The sequence below is a fragment of the Cygnus atratus genome, chromosome 20 (assembly GCF_013377495.2).
Source record: "Cygnus atratus isolate AKBS03 ecotype Queensland, Australia chromosome 20, CAtr_DNAZoo_HiC_assembly, whole genome shotgun sequence".
In the NCBI taxonomy this organism is placed as follows: domain Eukaryota; kingdom Metazoa; phylum Chordata; class Aves; order Anseriformes; family Anatidae; genus Cygnus; species Cygnus atratus.
This window is the reverse complement of record NC_066381.1, coordinates 745,190-769,637: the sequence shown is the minus strand read 5'-3', so window position 1 is coordinate 769,637 and position 24,448 is coordinate 745,190. Positions and strand designations below refer to the sequence as shown.

Sequence of the window (24,448 nt, the reverse complement as noted above, 5' to 3'; positions counted from 1 at the left end):
GCTTTCTGTCTGCGGTAATTTTCTCCCTTTGATCTCGCTGGATTCTCCGTCGGGCTGCGGAGCGCCACTCGCACCTACCTGCCTGCTGCATGTGCGTGAGGCGGCTTGTCTTCCGTGACTTCTTTTTCAAGGGTTCCTTATTTTTAAGAACAGATTGCGTTTCTAAAAAGGAGCAAGAAGACCCGAACCAAACATCGTCAGACGCGCGTGGTTTCCTTAAGCTACTGGAAGTAACTTTTTCTGGGATTTGTAGAAGCCTTTCCATCTGTCCCAGCCCCTGCGGGTTGCAGCAGGCGTGCTGCCTAACAGGTTTGCAGATATTTTTTTTTTAATCACTTCTTCTCTTCACAGCAGAGTGATCGCTCTAAATTTTTGGTTGCACATACCCCCTGTGTAAAGTCTCCCAGTTATGAAGACTCCTCGATACGTTTCATGTGACTTTGGGGAAGACCGTGGAACTTTATGTTTTTTTTCATTTTGTGGGGCCTTTAGTTGGGATCTTCTTGGAAGTGGTCATACCGGAACTCGTAGCGTGAAGGAAACAAGATATGCGGTAACTTTTTGCTTGATACCTGCTTTGCTTGGTGTCTAAGCTTTTAGCATGTTTTGGGGCCTTCTTAAAATCTCCTGGGAACTTGAAACTATGAAGAGAAGCTTCGTACTTCAATAGTTATCCTTGGGAATTGCACCCAAAGTCAGACCAAGCCTGGATTGTTAGGCGAAAACGAGAACTGATCTCTAAGCCTGAATGAAGCATTTCTGGCACAGGAAGGATGGAAGGGATTGATTCGCTTTGGAAGGGAACAATACAGTAGCAAACTTTTGTTTTTACCACAAATGCAAGAAATACCTCCTGCATAATTTTTAAGAAGGATACTAGTAACTGTAGACAACATTCAACTTTAAGAGCATGAGCATATATTGTGGAAGAGATGCCTTGCTGGCAAGAAGATGTGTCTCTCAAGCATATGTGAGATGGATGTTTTGAACCTGACGATCTTCCTAACTCTTGGGAAGGAGACACCAGGACGTTGCGTCCATGGAGGAACCTCCCTGTGCCTCCTCTCTGCGGACCTGACGAGTTCTTAATGCTGCGGGAGATTCCTGTGTGTCTGAACTGAACCCGTGCTTGCGACATGCTCATTCTCTTTTACTGATCTTTCTGGATCCATCTTCTAGAGGAGGGACTCATAACTTCAGTGGTTGGGTTTTTGTTTGTGTTTTTTTTTTTTCTGGTTTAAAGTATGCTTTTCAGCTCCAAGCGGCCTTTGAGCACGTGGCACCAAGGAAGAGAAACGATGATGGCGAGAAGCAGGAGGGCTGCGCAGTGAGCAGCGCTGGCAGTGGCCGGTGCCCGAGCCCCTCTCTCCCCATTTTCTCGCGCCCCAGGAGCCAGCGCTGCACGCCCTGCACCCGCTGTTGGAAGCTGCTGGCAGGGCAAGGACGCGTTCGGAGCGGTATGTGTGGCCGGAGCGCGCTGCTGCAGCTGGTAGCATGAGTGGTGGCCCCCAGCTGCAGCTGGCTGTCCTCTGGCCTTGGCTGCTCATGGCTACCCTGCAGGTAGGACTTGGCCATACAGGGCTGGCACTGGCAGCGGCAGTCGAGTCTGAGAGGTCGGCAGCACAGAAGGCGATCATTAGGGTGATCCCCCTGAAAGTGGAGCCGATCATCCTGGAGGGAGAGTTCGCAAATGTCGCTGAGGTTACTCCAGCCGAAGGAAAACTGCTTCAGGTAAGAGCAGCTCTGTTTTATCCAGCCCTGCCCATCTCACGATCCCACTCTTTCTATACTTGCCCCCTTTTTTCTCCTTGCTGCACCAGCTTCCAGCTTGAAGCATTTGGCTTGATTTCCTGACTACACATTTATAACCTGAGCAACAAGGTATTTTTCATGTGAGCTGTCCACCTGTTTGTTTTGTTTCTTTGTGCTGCTGCTCTTCAACCCTGCACTGTGTTTTGAGGCAGAAGTGCTTATGTAAGTGGTTGCCTCTTCATTCTGCTACCATATGTAGTCATGCTAGTATTAATGTTAATTTTGGATATGGTCAATCGATCCCAGGAAGATTATTGCATATCTTAATTGATGGTGTAAAGCTGACTGTGTTGAGTCACATGTTGGGACACTAAACATCTAACAGAAAACATGATTATTTTTCTTTCTGAAATCTGTGCACGCTTCTGCTAAAAGCTAGGGTTCTGTTACAGCTAAAATACACGTCCAGGTGTTGCCCCCCAGAATTACTGACCATTCTAGCTGTAGTCTTGCCTGTAGTACCACCTGTACCTGGAAGCTGCATTTTACCCATCCAGTGGTTCCTGTACGGTGCCACCACCATGTATGTTTGTAAGCAAAATTCATGCTGGTTTCTGACCTTTTCTAAGAAGGGAGAGCATCCGAACATCTCACTGTGAGACACAGATGCTACTGAGAGTTGTGCTGTTCAGTGAACAGGCTGATCTCCTGTTTACAATATGCTTTGAGATCAGTTTCTGAGACTTTGTGTACTCTCTCTTTTCTGTTGGTAATTTGCTCATCATGTGCTTTATTCTTGAAAACCAAGAATGACAAAATCACCCATGTTAATATTGAACCCTAATTTTTGCATGGCTTTTTTCAGGCTTGACTTTGCAAATGTGGTATGTTGCAATCTGAATCTTAATTAAGGCTGTAACCTGTAAATTTAAGTTAAAATCAGAAGTTTTTTATAGTCTTAAAAGAAAAGAAATGCAATTGAGCCAGCTTTAAAACAGAGTCACATGGCTGAAAATTAAAATAGATAATTTGTGATGTTTATAGATCCTGTTTGCAAAGCCTTTTGAACTAATCGGATAACTGGAATGAAAGCTATGTTATAAAGTTATATTACCAGGGTAAAAAATATCTTAGTCAAATGTACTCAAGGTCCTGTTCTGTCGTGAGGCAATGTCCAGGAAAGTCAATATTTATTCCTTACAAAAACTACAGTGGTGTTGCAACTGAGCACAAAGTATAGAGTATGGATCTTTTTGAAATGAAAAGGTGATAACCTCTTCTGTATGATGTTTGAATGTTTCTAACCAAATGCAGTGATTCAAACTGTGATTTTTGTGTCACGTGCAGCCATTGAAGCCCACCCTGCAGTGCAAACAAATGAGGCATTTTGAATACTAAGCCATGAATAGTGTAGGGTTTACAGAACTTCATTCTTTAAAAATCATCCTCAAAATGGAGAGGGTTACAGAAACACTAACCTAATCTGCTCGGTTTGTGTAAACAGACACGGACCTGCATTGTATATGATTTTAGGCCCTGGTCCTGCAGCTAGATTTGCACAGGTGATCGTTCCTATTCTGTATCCCGCTGAATTCGGGTGCAGTTTTGAAGGGTTTGCACATCTGGATCTGGTTTCAGGATTAGCGCATGATGTTGGGACTGGGGGGTCAAACTGCCTGCTGCAGCAGGATGTTTGCATGGTGCTGGGCACAGGGCTCTGGGAAGGCTCGAGTCCACCTCATCCAGTACCCTGTGTATCTTACAGCGTAGTTTCTAATTATGCCACTGTATAATGAAACTTGTGATATTAAATGTCATGTCAATATTTGGGTCCTGAGCCTTCAGTGGGTTCTTGCCTTTGGAAAGTCAAAACTTGAGACCAAATGGGAAATGAAGCCATAACTGCTAAGGTAGAATATGAGTAAGAAATTAGTAGGAAGAACTATTTTTAGTATGCATTTAAACAGTCGGTATTAAATACACCTGAATTATGCTCTATTGGAAAATTTCATTTTACATGTGGTTGCCAACATCCCAGTCTTGCAAAAACGTTACAGGCCACGTGCTTGACTTTGATGTCATTGGAACTCTTAGGTAAATAAACTTCAGCCTGTTCACACATACCTTCATAATTGCTTCTTTATATGTAATTTAGGCATCTTTACAATTAATGAACTAAGAAGTCTAGTTTTACGTTGGTTTTGGATTGGCCTTCTTGGCTGTGTCGGAGTCAGTAAGATGCAGCCAGTCCTCATACGCATCACATGAGAACACAAACTGCAGAGTTTAGCTTGGGAAAGGTGAATGCGTAGTCCAGTCCTGCTTTCAAGATAATGTTCTCTTAGGTCAGCAGGATAATGAGGTTGCTTAAGGGTAAGTGCTACAGGATTAGGCCTATATTCAAGTAAAGTTCTATTTAGCTTGTAGGTTTCTTCTGTTGTTTTGGTAAATATACTTTCAGAAATACATTCCTAATTATATAGAAAATCCAGCATATCCGTGATTGAGTCTCACCAACCATACTTCTACCATAATATTTTCTTTTTCTCTCTTCTTCCTGACTTGTTCTCCAGGATCATCCACAGAAACTAACTTTGACCATAGTGCCGCATTCTTTAGTGACTTTAAAACTATCTTTCTTACCTCCCAAATAACCCAAATGCCAAATTCCCACTCGCCCCCCCTTTGCCTCATCACCAGTTCTCTGGGAAATGTCTGGGTTTTCCTTTCTGCTTTTTGCCCATCGGGACACCGCTGGGGCCCAGCAGCTCTGCCTCTGGCGCTGCAGAGGCTCAGGGCTGCTGCCGGATGATGCAAAGGGAGAGGAATTTCTCAAGTAGGCAGTGCCACTTCAGACTTTATAGGTCAAAAACCAACACCTTAGACTTCTTACAGAATCGTCTTCAAGCCTGTTCAGAGCACAAGCTTGCTCAGATATTACATGCTCTAAGCATTAACTATTGCTTAACAAGCGAGAAGTAGCATATGTACTAGCTGGCAGTTTCCAGATGGCTGGAGGTTTAGATCTCTGTTGAGCTCACTGCATGCAATAGTCTGCACTTCTTCTGAAAAAAAGTCCCGGGGAAGCCAGAAAAAGTCCCTGTATTAAAAATGGAAGAACCAAGCCTTTCAGACAAGTAGGCTGTAAAGAATGTATTTGGATCTTACTGCTAGATGGAAATCCAGCAGCAGCTAACGATTCAGCATGCCCTCCAAATCACAACTCCTGTAGCTGTGTGCCAGATCAGCTCACTTCAATATGATTGCTAATGCAATTTCTACAACCTCTGCTTTTGATATTTTGCTGTTCTGTTAGCTTACTTTTGATGAGTAAATCTTGTTTTCCTTCTTACCCAATGCCTCAGTTTCCATTTGATACTGGAGAGAGTTCACAATGTTATTTTGAAGATACATAGGAAAATAAGGAAATGCATGGAAAGAAAAGGAGAGAGACATTTAGAGACTTGACAAAAGGAGATACAAGATTTGCAGTCCAATTCGAGTCACAACAGAGTTCACATGCAAATTTAATATTGTGGAAGAAAAAAACTTTATTTGAGAAATAGCACATCGCTTAATTAAAGGCTTTCTAGAAAAGTGGATATACAAGCATACATAAATAAAACAGCACTAGCATTTATTTATTTATTTATTTATTTATTTTATTTGAGTATATATAACCTCAGTCTTGTATACAAGGGAAAGGATGGTACTGCTAGTAGGTATGGTGTGGCTGGGATCATTAATGAAGTTTTCTCTTTAGTTCTGGTGCTAGTATTTTTGGAAATAATATTAAAAGTTTGAAAAAGTCCCAAACAACAATATTTGAAAAGAGATATCTAAACTCTAACTACTCTCTTTAGTACAGAGAAGGCAAACCGATGGTCAATCACTTTACATGCCTACATGCAGGAAAAAAAATGAGGTAGTAGAAGTCTTACTTTATCACAAGTCTCACAATACTTTGTTTCATTTCCGTATACTCTTAGCAGTTACATAATTAGGTGATTGCATGAGAAAGTCAACTTTCATTTACCCACTGAGCACATTGTTTTAGCTTATGACTGCAGAAAAAATCTTGACAGCACAGAACAAACTCCCTAAGTGCTCAGAGCAAGGATTATCCTCTTTTCCTCTCCCTCCAAAGAAATAAATTATTAAAAAACAATGTTTTTAAAGTCAGCCTTCTAGTTAGGGTGGAACAAGTGAGAATTAGATCTTAAATCATAAGCTTTTTTAGGTGTTGTACACAATCGAAAAGCTGATTATCATTTATAGATGAAGTCAGAAAAGAAGCACGGTGCATTTTGAACAGCAATGACCATTAACCATTGAAGTTACCTTGAAGTTACATACTGGCATGGTGAATTCAACATGATCATCCCAGAAATGGAGTGTTTCCAGTGTTGCAATGCATAGTGCTGCTGGGGAATTATAATCACCTACTTAACTGCTCGTAGAAGGTTACACTCCCAACCCATAAGAAAGTAAATATATTAGTAGTCTTATATACTACCAGCTCCTGGATCAACAAAAGGATGTTGAGTGCATAATGTTGACAGAGATCAAAGAAGTGGGAAAGTCTAACCAAATGATAATGGGGACTTAAATTACCTGTGAATAAACTGGTCAGATAGCACAATAAGAGTAAGTTCAAAGAAGCAATTTCTGCCTCTTGGAACAGCCAGTACTAGAGTACACAGAAGGATATTCTTGACTTAGTGTTGAATAATGTGCAAGAACTAACTCAAAAGCTAGCAATAATTGAGCCACTTATACTGACTGCAGTATAATAAAATTCATTGTCTGAGTACCAGAAAGTAGAACTCTGACAGCAACCTTTAGAACTGGGAATTGCAGTAAAGTGAAACAGTGCAACAAATGGCTCTTATAGTTTAAAAAAGTATCTTTCAAGGTGGCATAAATACTACTCAAGAAAGTAAAAATAGTCTTAGGAAATGTCAAAAGGAATTAAAAAGGCAATTGTACTCCAACAAAAGTACGTTGATAGTGGTCAAGAAACTATTTGGGCCAAACAGACCTTGTAAGATTTGGGTATATAGTATTAAGGTAGCATACAGTCGAATATACACTATAGATTAGTGTAGTATAAGTAATTAGAATTAGTATAGGATTGGTGTTTATTTGAAAGGTGAGCCATTAAAATCCGTATGCAGAGTAGGTAGTCTCGGCTAGAATCAGCTCCAGAAAAATTTGAGCTTAGAGGCATCACTTGGGAAGCTCCTAGAGGAGCTTCCATCCCTTTCTTGAGCATACACAGAGGCTGAGTTAGAGCTTTGCATTTTGTGTTTTCCCCTTTCCTGATCCAGAAAATGCTTGATGAAAAGCTATTCTCCATTTAAGAAAGAGTTTGAAGGGCTTAAAACTGAAATCTTCTGCCACCAAGAATGTTTCTCAAATACTCCCTGGTGTACCGTCTGTTGCTGGCCCCTGTCCCCGTAGGGGACCCATGGAGGCAAAGACCCATCCTGAGCTGAAGATTTTCAGTACTAAAGAGGGCATGGATCTGGAGGCCCAGGTATTTACATGGAGCAGGCATAAGGAGCAGAAATAAAACCAAGAGCAGCAGAGCAATGCTGCATGGTCAGAAGGCTGTGTCAACAGGGCTGAGTGACAGTCAGCACAGGACTCCTGGCCATGCACGCCCTTCCTGGAATAGCTCCAAGGAGCAAGTGGACATTTCCCAAAGATAAGCTGGCAGGAGGGGTGAGGTTAAAAGGGAAAATTTCTTTTTTTTCCTGTGCCTCCATAAAGCTAAATGTTTGGTAGGCATTTCATGCAGATTATGAAAGTCTAGACTGAATTGCATGTGAATTCATGATTTTTTTAAATGGAAGCTTTCAGAATTATCCAAGTAATACAAACTTTGCAAGCTTTGCATGATCAAAGAGAGGTCTGTTTTATTAGAATTTATTTTAAACAAAAATTGTGTTACATATTTTTATATATAACACAATATACTACAATTGTATCTCTGTGTTATTCTATGCTTAGAGCTCTCAAGGGTGCATTAAAGCTTTCTGTGGACTTTCCCCCGAAGTCTTATTCCAACTGAAAACAAGAAAGTTTTAACCTAAAAGGAAGAAAGTAATAAATGAATACAATGGAAAACTTTGATCTTCAGGTCCAACTGTCTTCAGTATCATAAAATCTGTGTAGCAGGGGTTGCCAAGAATCAAATACATGACATTTTGGTTTATAAACAAAGCTGAGTTGTAAGCTGAAACTCAGAGTATGGGGTTGTAGAGCGCACTCAAGCAGTCAACATTCAGATTTTACCACTGGTTCTTTCTTAGACAAGTCATAACCTCTTGGCGTGTTTAGGAATTTATTTCTAAAACAGGTAGATGTGAAATGTCTAAAGACAAGTACATATGTCAGTAAAATATTGAACCACGTGTGTATTTATCACTTTTGCTTTTCTGCTATATGTTTTTGTTGTTTTGTTGTTTTGTTTGTTTGTTTTGTTTTTTCCTGTAGGGTGCAAGCTGCTCTATGTTCAGTAGTTGCATCCAGTCCCTTTAGACTTGAAGTATTAATGTATTAGTTGCATATGTTGTTTTAGATATGTATTTTTAAGTTGTTGCTCCATTTTCAGATTTGGGGTGTTTTCTCTTGTCATCTCACAAAAAGCAACTACAAAGCCTGGGTTTTGTTACTTTGCATCCTTCTTGGTGTCACATACTTCATTGGTCATCTTCTTGTCAAATTAAGCAACCCTGCAGATGAATTGAAGTCCATCTCAGTACAGGATTTATTTAAGTTGTTGTTGTTTTTTTTTTTTTCCAAGACATAATATCAGTGCAATCTTTTCACCTAAATAATCAACTTTCAAAATAGCTGTGCCTGTAAGTGATGAAAAGAGATGAATCCTATGCTGTCATTTCTGTTTTAATGCTATCTTTGGGTGCATCAAAAAGCAAATACTAAGAAAATAATGAAAGTTATTCTCCTTTTATACTCAGTGTTAGTAATGTCTCTCTGGAGAGCTTTACCTATTTCTGGTACCCAAGTGTTAAGAAGGATATGGAAGTATTGAAAGAAACTGTAGGGAGAGCTACAGAAACGATCCCACCTACAAAACGTAATGCTTAAGGAACTCAACTATTTTCAGCTTTTTCAAAGTGCAAAATGAAAACTGCAGTATATATGTATCCATTTATACAAAGGATTGCCTACAAGGAGAGGGTGAGAGCAGCTTAGCAAAGACATAGCCTGATCTAGTAGCTGAAAACTAAAGTTAAATAACCAGTGTTACACAATTGATTACCTCAATTTTTTTAGATAAAACAGATATGTTCTTCACTGTGAGTAAAATTAAATGTTACAACAAGTTATCAGGCAAAATTTTGGTTATCCTTCCATTCTAGGTCTTTAAAATTACATTAGATACAGACAGCAAGAAAGGGTATGAAGTAGGCATAAGTGGCCTGGATGGTCATGGTGGTCTCTTGTCTTGGAGTTCTGTGATTTTTTTAAAAAATATCTCTGTTTTTCCAGTATTTCACTGTCATCAGAGAAATAAAGTGTTGTACTGCCTTTCATTTCCCTGTAACACTTTCAGCCTGCATTTGGACCTGGCGCTTAGGGACAGCGGTTTGGTGGGTGACATTGGTAGTAGGATGATGGTTGGACCAGATGATCTTGAAGGTCTTTTCCAACCTTAATGATTCTGTGATTCTAAGGAATTGTAATCTCATGCTTCCGAGCTTCTGGCTTGATGCCTGCATGGCTCAGGAGGGAACTTTTCTCGCTCCCCCCATGCAGAGTTGGCCAAGAGTAGACTTGGGACCTTTTCACCTTTTTGGGGGAGCATCAGGGATTGGCCTTGCCTTAAAACAAAACACTAAAACATATGGCCAGTGTAGGTAGTAGAGAGAATATAGTTTCACAAATGTGTAGGCTGTATGCGTTACTCCCATGCGCAAGAAAGAAAAGATTGCCAGATTTGAAGTGGAAGACACTTTCTTCCACCACCACCCCATTCAAATTATCAGAAACTTTGGGTGTGTACCATCTTCTCTTGCATTTTGAGACATGAATAATCCTCATAGAACATCGGATGTGTTCTCACCTTGTCGCTTCCCTAGCCCTAAAGGGGCTAGTTAAGGGCATTAGTGGCCCTTTGATTTCTCTTTTGTTCAGTCATTTGGTCTCCGCTGATCATCTTGGTTAATCTAAGGTGCATTACTCTGCTCACTGTCAGGGCAGTTGCATAAATGTAATGGATTGTCATATACAGATAGTTCTGACTACGTAGTTGAATTATTTTCTTTGGCCATAAACTCTGTGAAACAAATTTAAAGTTTTTATACAAAGCTCAGTTATGATCTCTGTTAATTTAGAATGCAAATAAAGCAGTTTAGGGATTGAATTTACTATGGTTTTGCCAAAGGGTATGTGAATTCTAGCTCAGGATTACATGAAAAAATAGAATTTAAGCTATCTGCTTCAAAAGCACTTCAGCAACTGTTGTTCCATGGAACCTTTGTTCATCTAGGTAGCTTTGCTTTGGTTGGCCTGTGGATCCCTGCAGAAGGGATACTTCTGCATCACTGCAGGAACTAGCAGAGAAAGATTGCATTCAGATATGCAAAATGAATAGCATTCTAGTGCTTTTGCAGACGTGAAGCCATTTTCCTTCCAAATGCCTTGAAGTTCAATAGTAGAGCAGAGCAGCTTCAGTGAAGACACAGGCTAAAAAAGGATTTGGGGAGATTGCCACATGGTAGAACAGAAGAGAGAACTTGAGAAGGATATTCTAGCGAGTGAATGAAGAACATTGATTCTTTCATTGGTTTGTTTTTGTTCAGGATCATAGGTAAAATGTTAATATTGTTTCCTGAATGTTTAAATATAGCAAAAATCTTTAAGGATATGAAAGTCAAATAACAAAGTGTGCACCGTGGCAATTTCTGTAACTTCCTGGATCACAATTTGTATCAGAAGTTACTGCTTAGCAAGTTAGCTTAAAACCACCTCAGGTCATATAGTTTCAGAAGTTTTTTTTTTTTTTTTTTTTTTTTTTTCTCCCTACTCATCTGCTTTCTGGAGTATTTTCTTTTATCTTTGCCCCTTACATTTTCATCCTACTTTCTGGACAGAACAATGTTTTTTGTTATTTTTCTGTATGTGTTCTCCATGATCACCACCAGTACATAAAATTGCTGTTGCCTGGCGTCATTTGCCTGGGACAGTTTGCTTTCTTCATTTCTTCTCTGTGATCATCTGTTCTTTTGCAGTTGTTATTTTTTTTTCTGCTGTCTCCTCCAGAGTACTTTTGACATCTGTTTTGTCTCTGATGAGGAAGATTGCTGCACCAAAAGCTGTTATTTGTAAACTTTGTACAAAGTACACCTTCATGAGAGATGCAGGTAGTTGTAGTCTGATTTGTTTGGGTGATGGATGAATCATAGAATCATTAAGGTTGGAAAAGATCTTCAAGTTCATCTGGTCCAACCATCACCCTACCACCAATGTCACCCACTAAACCATGTCCTTAAGCACCAGGTCCAACCTTTCCTTAAACATCTCAAGGGACGGTGATGCCACCCCTTCCCTGGGAAACATGCAGCTCCTGTAAGCCCTGTGTTAGAAAAGATTATCAAAATTATTTCTGTGGGTTCTTGCTTGAGGAACCACCATATGCCATTTCTGATGGTTGCACCTAGTAATGGCTTGAGTTGGTGCTAGCCCATGCTTTCATGCTCCCCTCTGACTGCCTGTTTTGTGGTTGCTTTTCCCATAAACCAAACACTAGGGAATGCCCATGGGGAAGGTTCCTGCTGAGTCTTCCCTAAGAAAACCAGTCATAGCTTCCTTTTGCTGAAGACACCCAGATGGACCATCTTGCATCCACATGACACTGTACAGCAGTCAGCCAACCTATGGCACTGACTTCGGTAGGCTGAGGAAGATCAAAGAGCAGGAAATGCAGCAGTAAGGGGAAGCTTCAATTACAGCCATTGTCATTCAGGGAGCTGCTAGCCAGGGAACCAAGGAGAGGAGCATGCTTGCCATGGCCTTTTCCAGGACCTCATTCAAAAATCATCTTTTGAAAGGTGCTCTGTGATGGTGATGGTAATGTATTTTGTACCTGCAAGGAGTAGGAGAGAGAAGCCAAAAAGTCTTCCACAGTTTTAACTTTTTTAATTCAGAAAGAGGGGCTACATAAAACTGAGTAAGCTTATTAAAAGAGAATGTAAGAAGGCAACTTAGAGTTATATCCTCACAGCTGATTTGAAGATACATAAGGACACTACAGTAGGAAGGAATTAAGATCAAATGTACTTCTGAAGAAATACTTAACAAAAAAAGATAAAATGAGACCTACATACCTAAGCATAAGGGTAAAAGAAAGTACATGAAAGCATCCTGAAAAAGCAAAGATCGTGGTAAAATGAGAAAAAGAGGAGGGATCATACATACTAACAAGCTAAAATATGTTTAAAACATAATGAAAAGAATTAGGAGAACAGAAACTCCGCAAAGGATAGAATAATTAATAATAGATTCTCTTTAGTCACATCAGAAGCAGAAAGCTTGCCAGACAATCTGTAGGAACTATACAAAATTGAAGTATAAAAGATGCACTCAGGGCAGCCAAATTGATATCAGAAAAATGAATACAATATTTTTTGTTCTTTCATCTGTCTCAGGCTGAAGTGTCTGTAGATAAGATAATGATGTAGATAGACAAAATTAGCATTATCAGTCACCAGGATCAGGTGGTATTGACCCAACAGTTGTGGAGGATGAAATAGTTGAACTATTAACTATGTTAACAAACTCATATTTAAAATAACTGGAAGGCAGCTGATGCGATACCAGTTTTTCTACTGGCCCCAAGTCATCTGGAAAAGCCCAGTACTGTAAAATCCACATGGAGTAAGTTGTCAGTAACTATAATGTAGAGTATAATAAGTAAGCGGACAGTTTGATAGGTTCAGGTGAAATTCCAAAATGCCCCCATTAAAGGCTTTTAAGGAAATTAAGGGTTGAAAGGAGAATACTGACTAAATAATTATTAGAAGATAGGAAGCAGATGGTAAGAATACCTGGCACATTTTCACAGTGGAAGAAGCTGATGAATATTGTTCTGCAGGCATAAGTGATGGTAGCCATGCCATCCTATACATTTATAAAGCACACGGGAGCTGAGTGCTTGGTAATATTTTAGAGCTTTCTAATACATTCAGTAGATTGAAGTAATGAAGACAAGGATCAGCTATCAAAAATTGCAAAAAGCACCGTATAGTTCCTTGGGAACCATTGTTGCAAATGGCCTCAACACATGGCTTTCAACTGGTGCTTTTAAGCTTCATTTGATGCCCTTGGCACTTTGGCCTTCCTATCATCCTGGGCATATATCAGGATACCATCAGGAAGGCTTACTTCATCCTTCTGTTTCTCCCATTGATATCAGCCTTCTTACCCTGCTTTGGAGCAGAGATGATCAGCCCAGCCAGTGCTAGGGAGCAAGAAGCAGATGTACACTGTTTAATTTTGCAGCTTCCTGCCCTTTTCAAGGACCTCTGTCACAAGATATTGTTGTAGCAGGAGACTGCTCGCTAGCTAGCTCTGTAGGCAGCACTGCATGTGTTCATCCCTCCTCAAGTTCTCAGTGTTTCGTGTATATTGTAGACAACAGAGCCTGCATCTTCAATACCTACCAGAGTGTTCGGGTAGTGTACATGCTCTTGTGGGGTTCCCTTTATAATAACCATATCTCAATAACAGTCAGATATTCCTGTGGCTGAAATAAGAGCCTCTCTACATTTTAGAGGAAAGGGTTTTTTTTGTTTTTGTTTTTGTTTTTTTACGGGGCTGTTGTAAATACTTCTCTCCTTGCCTAGGGAGTGAATCACAGTAATCCAAGAACATCAGGTATTTGGTCACCACAAAGACCAGTCACTGTGTTGAAGTCAAAAATAGTTTCAAACGCTTGCCAGCTGTACCACTTTTATGTTAAGGTCTTCATGTTCAAGTAATCAAGGTATTCTGAGCTCCCATCCTTTCTGTTGGAAGCCATGGAGCTAGGGAATCCAGTGTGTCTGGTGGTAACTCAGCTATCATGGATGCTGAATATGTCAATGTTAGAAAGTCACTTTAGCCAACAGACTAGAAGTGAAAAATGTGGAATAACGTCTGAAGGGACAGCTTGCAGAAGCTAGGGTTTTGCAAGATTGATTCCTTTTCATTGGATGAAGTTCTGGCTCTATTGTCTACAGGCCATCGTGTTTCTTGAATTCTTGGTTTTGTGATCTGAAGTAATAGTTGATTTTTGTCTAATCCTTCTTCCCCTGAAAACCTACTGCAAGACAAGGCAACATGCTTTAGTGGTCATCCTGCACACTTCAGGCTGACTGGCATGGGCTGAGGAAATGCTAAAGCCAGAGTTATCGGTGTGATCATAGAATCATTAGGGTTGGAAAAGCCCTCCAAGATCATCTGGTCCAACTGTCCCCCTACCACCAATGTCACCCAGTAAACCATGTCCCTAAGCACCATGTCCAACCTTTCCTTGAACACCCCCAGGGACGGTGACTCCACCACCTCCCTGGGCAACCCATTCCAATGCCTGACTGCTCTTTCTGAGAAGAAATGTCTCCTCATTTCCAACCTAAACCTCCCCAGGTGCAACTTGAGGCCATTCCCTCTAGTCCTATCACTAGTTACCTGTGAGAAAAAGCCGACCCCCAGCTCCCCACACCTTCTTTTTTCCTGTACTGTTGAAAAGGCCGTAAAGTTGAAAAAGTCTGAACACAAAGGGAGGAAAGTTATTCTAAACCTTCCCTACTCTCATCTTTTCCTTTAGGCACCAATTACTAATATTGCTGACTGCAGAGTACTGGGCTCAGTGGGCTTTTGGTCATACCTACTATGACCATTCTTACTACTTTATAGTACAGCAATAAGCAAATCAGAAGTGCTTAAGAAAAACAATGGCATGGGCTGCATTATTGCTGTGACAGTACAGATGTGTGTATAGTTTTTCCAAGGTATTGCTGCTCTAGGACAGGGGATGATAAGCATCCAGTTGCAGCCACAATAAGCCTCTTCTGACAGATCTGATTTCATGAGTTCTGTCTGAAAAGGACACACACATGACGAGTGGGAAAAGGAATTATTCTTACAGTCTTCAAATCTGTACAGTCTTCTAAAGAAGGCTGAATTTATCATTCCAGAGGTACTGAGTTGATTTTCCATTTTTTTCACTTGCAAATTTCTCTGACTAATGAGCAGTAATTTATTAATTATATCAGTGCAGATACCTGAGCAATCATTTCTGTCCATCTGAGGGATTTTCAGTTTTCTTTGGCCCTTGGGTCCTCAAATTATGTATGGAGCTTTGCTAAAAAAGTGTTAGCCTCTATTCTAGCATGGAATCTTATGCAGGGTCTCACAATCCAGACGGGGCAATAACGTGAACCTGTGGCAGCTTGCTCATTACTCTAATAGTGTTCTTAAATGTAACTTTTCTGGTAGCAAGAGGTTCTGCCAGAGGGCAAGAAAGACCCACATGCTAAATGTCTAACATCGAGTGTCTTTTTTCCCTCTCCCAAGATAAGGTTTCTCATATACTTTCCTGAGGTCATATAGAAGTTTCACTGGAGCCAGAAAATAACTCTTCTTTTCCTGCCAGTGAACCCCGGACCAGCAGGGACAGTGGCATGTCTCTTCGGACATCTGATGTCAAACAGACCATCACTTTTCTGTCTACAGAGAGCTAAACCTGTCAGGTGGCCTCTATTCAGTTGTGTCATGAACTGGGAGATAAAGAGGTACAGTGATACTGGTAATTGCATAACATATTGTATCAGGAGATGTTACGATACTGCCTAAGTGTTTGTGCCTCTGGCCATCAGTAAGTTCCATCAAAGGTCAAGTTGTACAGTAGCTTCTCTAGAGGATATCTCCATTCTTGACATCTGCAGAACTGTCATGTGGCGTTCAATTAATCTCTATACCATTGCAGATGCTTCTAGGAATTATGCCAAATTAGGCAGCTTGTGGTTTGCAGACTACTCTAAAATGCTTGAGATGCCCCTCCCCACTTACCTGTGGGGAGAGACAGATGGGGAATTATTGTTTGGAGTTACTCACCTTTTGAATATGTATGTGGACTGTCATTTGAAGAAGAAAAGAAGATAACTTGATAGTAATTGGGCTGTTTTGAGATGTGTATTGCAAATCCACACTGATTGCTTTCTCCATTTCCACTGAGATCTTGTGGTTGGGACAAGTTGCAGGCCCACACTGAACTGTATATCCAAGCTTACTGTACTGAATATATGCATATTGATGATGTGATCTCAAAGAAGACTACTTAATGATGGTAAACTTTTTTTTATTTTTTTTTCCCACACCAGTAATCTGGCCCTTCTGCCATGATCTATGACGTGAGGGAAAAAAAGTGGAATGAAATCAGCAGTAGTTGTGGATGTTCATACTGATTTGAGTAAACAAGATGAATGCTGGTATTGAGAAGTCTGGTGTTTCCACGAAGGCAAACTTTCTTATGTTTATTTAATTGTGTTGACTATGTTAAGAACTTTGAGAGATTTTTAATAGCATATAAACTCAAGTTAAGCATTTTTGTGAGCATGGATCTAGGTAGGTGGGCTGAATAACTGTAGATGTTGTGTGAATGATGCGAGAATATTCCTATGCTTCTCTGAAGTTTATGTAGAACTTAAAGAGTCCTGAAGAACCTAAGTGAAAGCTGCTAAGTGATACTTTTGACCATGTGGGATGGTGTTTTTGTCATTTTTATGTTAGCACAGATCTGAAGGGAAGTCAGGAAGATTTTTATGTTGTCTGTGTCCTGGTGGAAAGATCACATTGTTTGTCTGCAGAAGGTAGCAACAGTCTTCTCATCCCTTGGCCATACAAACCAGTCGGTGGCTTTGGAATATGTTAAGCATGTATTGCAGAGGTCTTCTTAAGAAGCAATCATGTTTCATTTTCAAGGTATCTCAGAAGTTTACAATTGTGGGAGGTTCATTTGGGGGAGTTTCAGTTCTCAAGTAATACGATCATTTTGATACTGCAGGTCTGCATTTAGAAAATTCTAGTCCTCAGTCTTTTTTTCCCTTCCAGTTTCTTCTTTGTAAGTGGGATGGCAAAATTAGGCATTTAATACCAGTAATAATCACATCAGTGCTGTTTAGAAGCAGTATGTCTCAAAGAAAAATCTGTCTGAAGTGATTAAATATCATGTGTCTGAGCCATGAGTCTCCAGATGGGGAAGAGTTTTCACAGTAACGTCGCTATTTGTGTGTGCCCATTACGTGTCCTTTTCTCTAGGCATCTAGTATCAGCCCTTGGCAAAGGGAGGTGGAACTTTCATTTGAGCCAGTACGGCCACTCCTGTGATCTTAAATCTCACCTGTCTAACTTGTTATAGAGGGTTACAGTTGACCTTCTGACCATGATATCACACTGGCAGTGTACGTTCATTTGTTCATTTGGCATGATGCTGTCCTTTCATCCACCTTTGGTTCCTTTCAGAGTCGGTGCTTTCAAGGGAACAAGTCCTTTGAGTATTTTCTGAGCTCTTCATTTTTGATTCATATTGGTGTCTCTGACGTTATATCTGGTCATGCTATAATTTCCAGTGTGCCCAAGACATCAGAGCTAGTGTCAGGTCTTATTTTTGACATTATTTTTGATAGTACAGGACCTTGTGTTATCTAGAGCAAGATTGCCAGAAAGAAGTTGTTTTCTTTGAAATTAATAGAACTAAGTGAAGCTCAGAACTAATAAAAGGAATGTTACTAATTTTTTTGAGGATTATTTTATATATTTGTGGAAGAATTGCAGGAGTAATCTGAGTTTCTCCATTTGATTGACTTTTCCAGTTAAATAGGTAGATCTTAATATATATTGTTTCAGTTCCATTTAAATAACTGAACTCCACTGAAGTGATTCAAACAAGGTGAACAAACCAGAATGATGTATGTGCCTATTCAGTGCCCTTCTGGTTTATTCTTCACCTTATGCTTGCTTCATCTGTAGATGCCTAAGTGTGTAGAGGTTCATCTCTATAAATGTTTGAAGGCTGGCTGATATGCCTGTGTGAATAGTTCATTAAGAAAGTGCATCTTTGCTGTTCTGCCAAATTTCCTTTTATCTCTTCAGTTGGGAAATGAAAAAAAAACATTGTGAAAAACTAACTGAAATATAATGTTTGTGACATTTTTTGTAGGTTACTCTTCTTGTTATGATCAGCTGATACAAAGCCCATCTGAGTGATGTGTTCAGCTAGCTTTTGAAGAAATTTCTGTCATTTTATCTGTAACTGACACAGTGATGAAAGCTTACAATGTAGAAATCATACAGTTTTTAAAACAAAAATGCCATCTACTAGGAGAAAATAGCTTGTTTGAATTGGTCGAGTCTAGTGTTGACCTCTTTACAGAAGACATTTGTGAGCGGTGGTGGAGAGGGAGAGTTCTGAGATTCAAAGCAATTGCTTTCATCTTTAAATTTTGATCACAGAATCACAGAATCATCTAGGTTAGAAGAGACCTCCAAGATCACCGAGTCCAACCTCTGATATTCAGTTCTGTTTTGCCTTCCACAATAACTTCAGGAACTCAACTGTCTTCCAAATATATTTACAGGGAAAATATATCTGTCATTTCACATGTAAGCTGATCCTTTGGTTTCTCTAGTTTCAGTGTTTATTTTTTTTCTTTGTTTTCCACCATGTTTTAAGAAGATAAGCATCTCTCAGTGCATTTCCCCTTCATTTTAGTAATTGTCTTCTCTAGTGACCTATTTCCTCCGCTCTTCTGTTCATTTAAGATCTAGGTGTACAGCCCACATACACAAGCGTATAGAGCCCCAGATTAACCATTATGTCAACTCGGACAATTCATTCAAAGCTCCTCAGATCATCAAATGGAAAAAAGTACTAGATCCTTTGAACTCACTGCCCAAAGACGGAGCCTGTGTAAACAGACATGCTTACAAGATACCTGGAAATTTGACATCATTAGACAATGAGGTGCGAAATGAGGTTGTTTTAGGTTTTCAAAGTTCTTTTGCTGAAAACATTTAGCCTCTCAAAACTTCAGTCCAGATATTAAAAGCTCAATCTTTGCCACTGTTCTGTCTTGCTGCAGAACAACACAGAAAAAGAAATAGGTTTGATTATAAGTGATTCAAACCATAAAGGAATTTATGACTAAAGCACAATAATTGGATCTCCATATTAAACAAACTAGGAAACAATTTTGTCTCTTGCAGCCAGATTTACTATGCTTTCTTAAAATGTGCTTATCAAGTATTCAGTTACATTCTGTATCCTCAGAGCTCTCTGTAGTGATCTTGTCTGATAACAAAATACCTAGATAACTGTAATGCAATCTCATCAAGAAGTGAGGAGATGGCTACCGTGTAGTAAAATAAGAATGAAATGTACTTTTACCCATTATTGACTGGAAGTTCAGGATTAAATGAGAAACCAAGGTTGTAAATTTGGATAATTGAGCAAAAGTCAAGTTGATAATGCCTCTTCTCTTTCTTCCTATTGCCTGGTAATACCATTTCAGTCTTAACTTGGACAGTGTTCAGTCAACGTTTATATATTCTCCGGAGCCAACCAGGTTCGGCTTATGGTGTTGTACCTTCATTCTTCCAAGGTGTGCAGCGTCCGTGCAAGCATGCTGAAAAGGGAGGTTAACGAGAATGAGCTAAACCATACGGCAGATGACAGAATGACCGTGCTGCACCGCTTTTAGGGCCTGCCACAGAGATATGAGTGATTACCACAGCCTTGCTAAACTGCATGATTGGTTTAATTATTTGACATCAAAGCCTGCAGCCTGATTTAAAGGAAGTATGAAAGCCTGAGTCAAGAGTTTCGTTCCTTGTAGGTTCTTCTATGTTGTTTGTTATCATACTAGATATATTAAACCTCTTCCATCAGCACACTGAGAAGCGTGGATACCTACATTCATATACTGATTATTTTGTCATCATCTCCTTAGGGTCAGAATTTTGTGTAGAAAGTGACCTGCTTTGTTGGTTTTAAAAGAACAGTTTTTTTACATTTGTTGGAGAACATAAAACCAAAGGTGTCTTTACCCAGAAGTGAAAAATGAGAGGTCTGTGAATCCAGTCCATGTTGCGAGACAGATGTGCTCCAGAATGTTGTCTTGTATGCAGATGAGTTTTATCCATTTTGTGGAATGTCACTGCAGAGAACAGGGACTTCTTGGGGCCAACTGATCTAATACAACATAGGCGGCTATTACAGGGCAAGTGAACTGTGCATTCACAGTTCACATGACTTCTTTTTCTATTGTCTTTAAAGGAAGGTGAGGCAGCTAGCTCAGCAGTACATGAGCTACATACATAGGTACATGTGGTAGCTGCTTAAATTAGCTGAAATGATTCTTAGTTGAAATGACCTCTGGATAGGCAGAGTAGTTTTGCTGCAGCTTTCTGAGATCATCTTCAGGCAAGACCATCTTCTTTTTTCTCTGTGCCCAGTAGGAGAAAAAGATCAATGTTGGTGTATCCTCCCAAATCCCAGCAGGAAATGGCTCTGGGAGTACCAGAGGTGGAAATTACATGCAGGCCACCTGGGTTGTTAGCCCAGGTGGATCTTACCTACATGGCTTGCTGGGTCTTTTACACCTCCACATCATCTTTCATCAGGGAAGGATCAGGGAATATAGGCCTGTGCAAAGTCTTCTTTTTGTTTACTTCTGACCTTTGACTTGGCTGTGGTTTGGATGCCTGCTTTTGTCCTTGCATTATGAAGAATGATGAATAATTATTCTATGTTTCTATTTTTTGCAAAATTAAAAAATTTATAAAATTCCTCGTTTGGATGGAACGTTCTAGGCTCTTACACAAAAGCCATTCCACACCTTGTTGTCACTTGTGTACATTTTCCTGTTATATTTTTCCGGTTTGAGATAGGATGGCCATTAGCGAATACACCATTCAGCCGTAAGTTTACCACAGACAATATTTCCTGGTCCTCTTTTTCTGTAAGTCTCTACTTGCTTTTTTGGGTAGTGTCTGATGTTTTCAGAAAATGTTCCAGAATAATCCCAGGAACTTTTCTGAGTTTAATTAGCTATTTTAAACCTTACAATTTTGTCCTTAAAATTGGCATGATTGTTTCCCAGGCACATCACTTTGCACTGATACTGAACTTCACCTGTCATTTTATCACATGGCCATCCAACCAGCAGTTCTGTGTAGAGCTGATCCTAACTGATAGCTCCTTGCTACTGAAAGGAAGAAAACTTGCTCTTCCCTGTTTCTTCCCCAGCTGCTTCTTTCCCTCATGCCCACTCTCCATGTGGTAACTGTTCACTTTCTTGTTCTGTCTCCAGTGTTCATTAGACCCTTTCCCAAACCAGTCCAAATCATTAAAACTGCAGAAAACAGACATTTTTTGCTAGGTCTTTTTCTGAGGTTTTCGTAAGTTAAACAAAGCTCAAACAGGGTAAACAGCAGGGGATGTGGTCAGGAACAAGGGTGGAGGTGGGCATAGGAGGGGGGAGTCATTGGCACGCTCTTGCTCATTAAAGCATACACCAAGTAGCCTGAGATCCTTCATGCAAGTCTCACAATCAGCTTTAGATTGGATAGTTCAAAAAAATACTGTTTCATCTGCAAATTTTGTCACCTCATTAATTTACCGTTTCCCAAGTAATTTATGAATATGCTGAAATGCTCTGCATGGGAACTTCCTGACTTCCTGTGTAGTGAACCATGATGCAAACAATTCATTTAGCTTTTTTGCAAATATTTTTTGAGTGCATCTTTCATTCCCTATGTTGTTTGTTAGCCACAGAAACTCACTAATAGGCTTCCTTCTTCTGATGTGTTGAAAAAGGCTTTATCGTTTGTATGCAGGCCCCTAGCGTGTTGTTCCCTTTTGACCAGCGTACTTAACTTGCCAGGATTATAGTCATTTATGTTTTTAGCATTTGGATGCAAGTTCCACTTCTCAAAGGTTGCCTTTTCCTCCTGGTATTCTCTTTTCCTTTATTGTTCACTGTTGGACTTTTGGGTTCCATATAGGGACCTTTTGCACAATGGTGTACATTTACTCCAAGCCTGTAATAGATCTCTAAATAATTTCTGTATCACCTAGAATCATTGGAAATATTTTACCTTTTCATTTGCTTTCTGAAACATCTAACTACTCTCCTTATTCTTAGAATTTTAATGGCTTGATTTGTTGTGTTGTTTTTTTTTTCTCTCTCCTATGAGGAGGAGAATTTTAATACATAAATATATACATTGCAGAACTTATGTTCGATATTTCTGTCTTAAACCAGACCCCTGTGTACTACGTAGGATAGTGTCTACTTTGAAGGTTTCCCTGAAGTGCTCCACAAAGAAGTTGATGAAGATATCTAAAGCTGTGTTTTGATCAGACCTCAATACATTTGCTCTGCCTGCTTATATAGTGATGGTTGAAGTCACCTATTAATACTGTGTTTCTCCAATTTTGTTACCTTTCTTACTTCCCTTAGCCTCTCCAGGTCGCTGTCACTACCACAGAAAGGTGATTGGTAGTTTTAATACTTCTGTTTTTTTTTTGTACAGGCATAGAATTTCAACCTACAAATATTTTATTATTATTTTTGCTTTAATTATTGAACCCTTTCATGCAGACTGCTTTTCTTTAGGTTTCCCAGATGTTTGTGAAAGTAATATTCTAATTTTAAAGTAGGCAATTTGTTTTACACATCTTGACTTTCAACCTCGGATTTTGTTTTTGTAAGATAGGTATATGTAGATACAGATATAGATACAAGATATATATGTACAGACACACACCTGTATATATACAGTAAAAGACACACATTTACTGATGCACATCTCATTCTTGCAGGACAGATATCGGTATAATATCCCATTTTTAGGTGCAGGAATTAAGACACCAAGTTTATATCCAGATTCCAGCTATGAATGCATAAAGCCTGACATACAGAAAATCTGGAAGAGGGGTGTGGGTTTTTAGGTGCTGCCTGAGAAGGGGAGCACAGAGTGCTGCTCTGCATTGCCTTTTGAAAATGTAATGAATTGGAAAACGTTCATTTAAGTTACTAGCCCAGAGCTAAGCACAGAGGCAGAGCTTGAATCAGGTACAGACGAAGGCACCGATTGAATGTCTGCAGTACTTAATCTCTGCAAATGTTAATAAAAGTATTAAGCAGGCAACATGTTTCCTCTTGTTTTGTTATGGTTGAATTTCATATGCAGACAGCATGCCACAAACCTCATTTTCCCTTGCCATCCCTTCACACCAGCAGCAGCTTTCCCGAGCCTCAGGCACCGCAAGCTCTGACTCATTTACTTAATATTCCTCTAATGAAACTGCCCAGAGCTCTGGACCTATTCTCCTCCAAAACAATCTTTCTCCTCCCTATTTTTCCACACCCTGTGCTTTCTTCTCAGCTCCTGTCACATTCCTAATCAGACTTTTACTGAGCCTCCTTGAGCAGACCTTCCCTTACTCCCCGTCCTTTCCTGCCCGGCTCCTCCAAGTCCTGCCAGCCCAGCTGACATGGACCGGCTGCTCGGACCAGCCGACACATTCAGGCTGGTGTTGTGCAATGATGAGGGCACGGCTGTACCAGATGGTTTGTAGTAACGCCAGGAGGGTGAGGAGCAAGCAGGAGTTTCCTCATCTGCAGCACAATGGGGATGTGCAAAAAGAGAAGGGAAGGGGCAGCAGCTATTGCCATCCCTTCTTCACCATGTCTTTCTGGCAGGACATAGGGTGGCTTGTAGCTGCACTCCTTTGTGATGCACCCTTTGCCAAAGTCCTACGGGGGCTGTGGCAGGGAAGTGGGAGAAATCCCACACAGCAGCTGTCTGCAGGGCCAAGGTGGGCTGGATATACTGGGATGAGTGGATCCCCAGTGCGTGGGGCCATCACCAGAAATAATCAGGGTCTGGCTGTTGTAACACCTCCCCAGATGTGCTGAGGACCATATTACCACCTGAAATGCACATAGTAAAAGGGGGTGAAGGTGAGTGAAAACCTGGACTGCAGCTCAGATGCATAGCAGATTCAGCTGCAGCTCTGGGGTCCAGAAACAGGGAGTTTTAGCTCCTTCCTATCACCCTATGTCCGTTGGCTTTCCTTTCTCCTCGCTCTGAAGTCAGTACTAAACACTGTGTGTGTAGTAGTGCTGCATGAGAGACTGAGAGACCCCATAGTGAAGCTGTGTGGTGGGGTCAGAGGAGGGGAGGATAGAAAACACATTTAGGGGCAATCAGGAGCCCATGGGTTTTCCTGGACCGGGGACACAGGTGATGCTGGAAGGGGTGTGTGACCCTGGTGTGGATGCTCAGGGCTGCATGGCTGTGTAAGAGAGGTGTGTAAGTTAGGTATTGCTTCTTCTGATGGAAAGGAGACAGGGCTGTGACTTGGAGCAGGGCTTGTAGTTCAAGCCACCATGGCAGCAGACTTCTGAGAAATGCATGAAAGATTTCCCTTCCTTTGGCCTCTTCTTCGTAAGGCTGGCAACTGCGAAACTTGTGAAATCTGGTTCCTGAGCTCAGCACCAGTTGCTTTAACAAAATGCTTGCTCATGTGGAATGTTTTATTCTGCCTGGTTTGCAAAATGGCGGCATTTTCTGATCCTCGGGATTTCCCTTCAGAAGCGTTGATTTTAACAGCAGA

General features: G+C 40.4%; 1 protein-coding gene across 1 annotated transcript in view; it reads left to right on the top strand.

Annotated features, from left to right (window-relative positions):
- Positions 1 to 1,494: 1,494 nt before the first annotated feature.
- Positions 1,495 to 24,448, top strand: part of RNF43 (ring finger protein 43) — a 58,424-nt gene continuing 35,470 nt past the window's right edge. The window contains exon 1 of the mRNA XM_035559210.1: positions 1,495 to 1,731. Within this exon, the coding sequence (XP_035415103.1) occupies positions 1,495 to 1,731 (237 nt within the window). The remainder of the gene's footprint in view (positions 1,732 to 24,448) is intronic.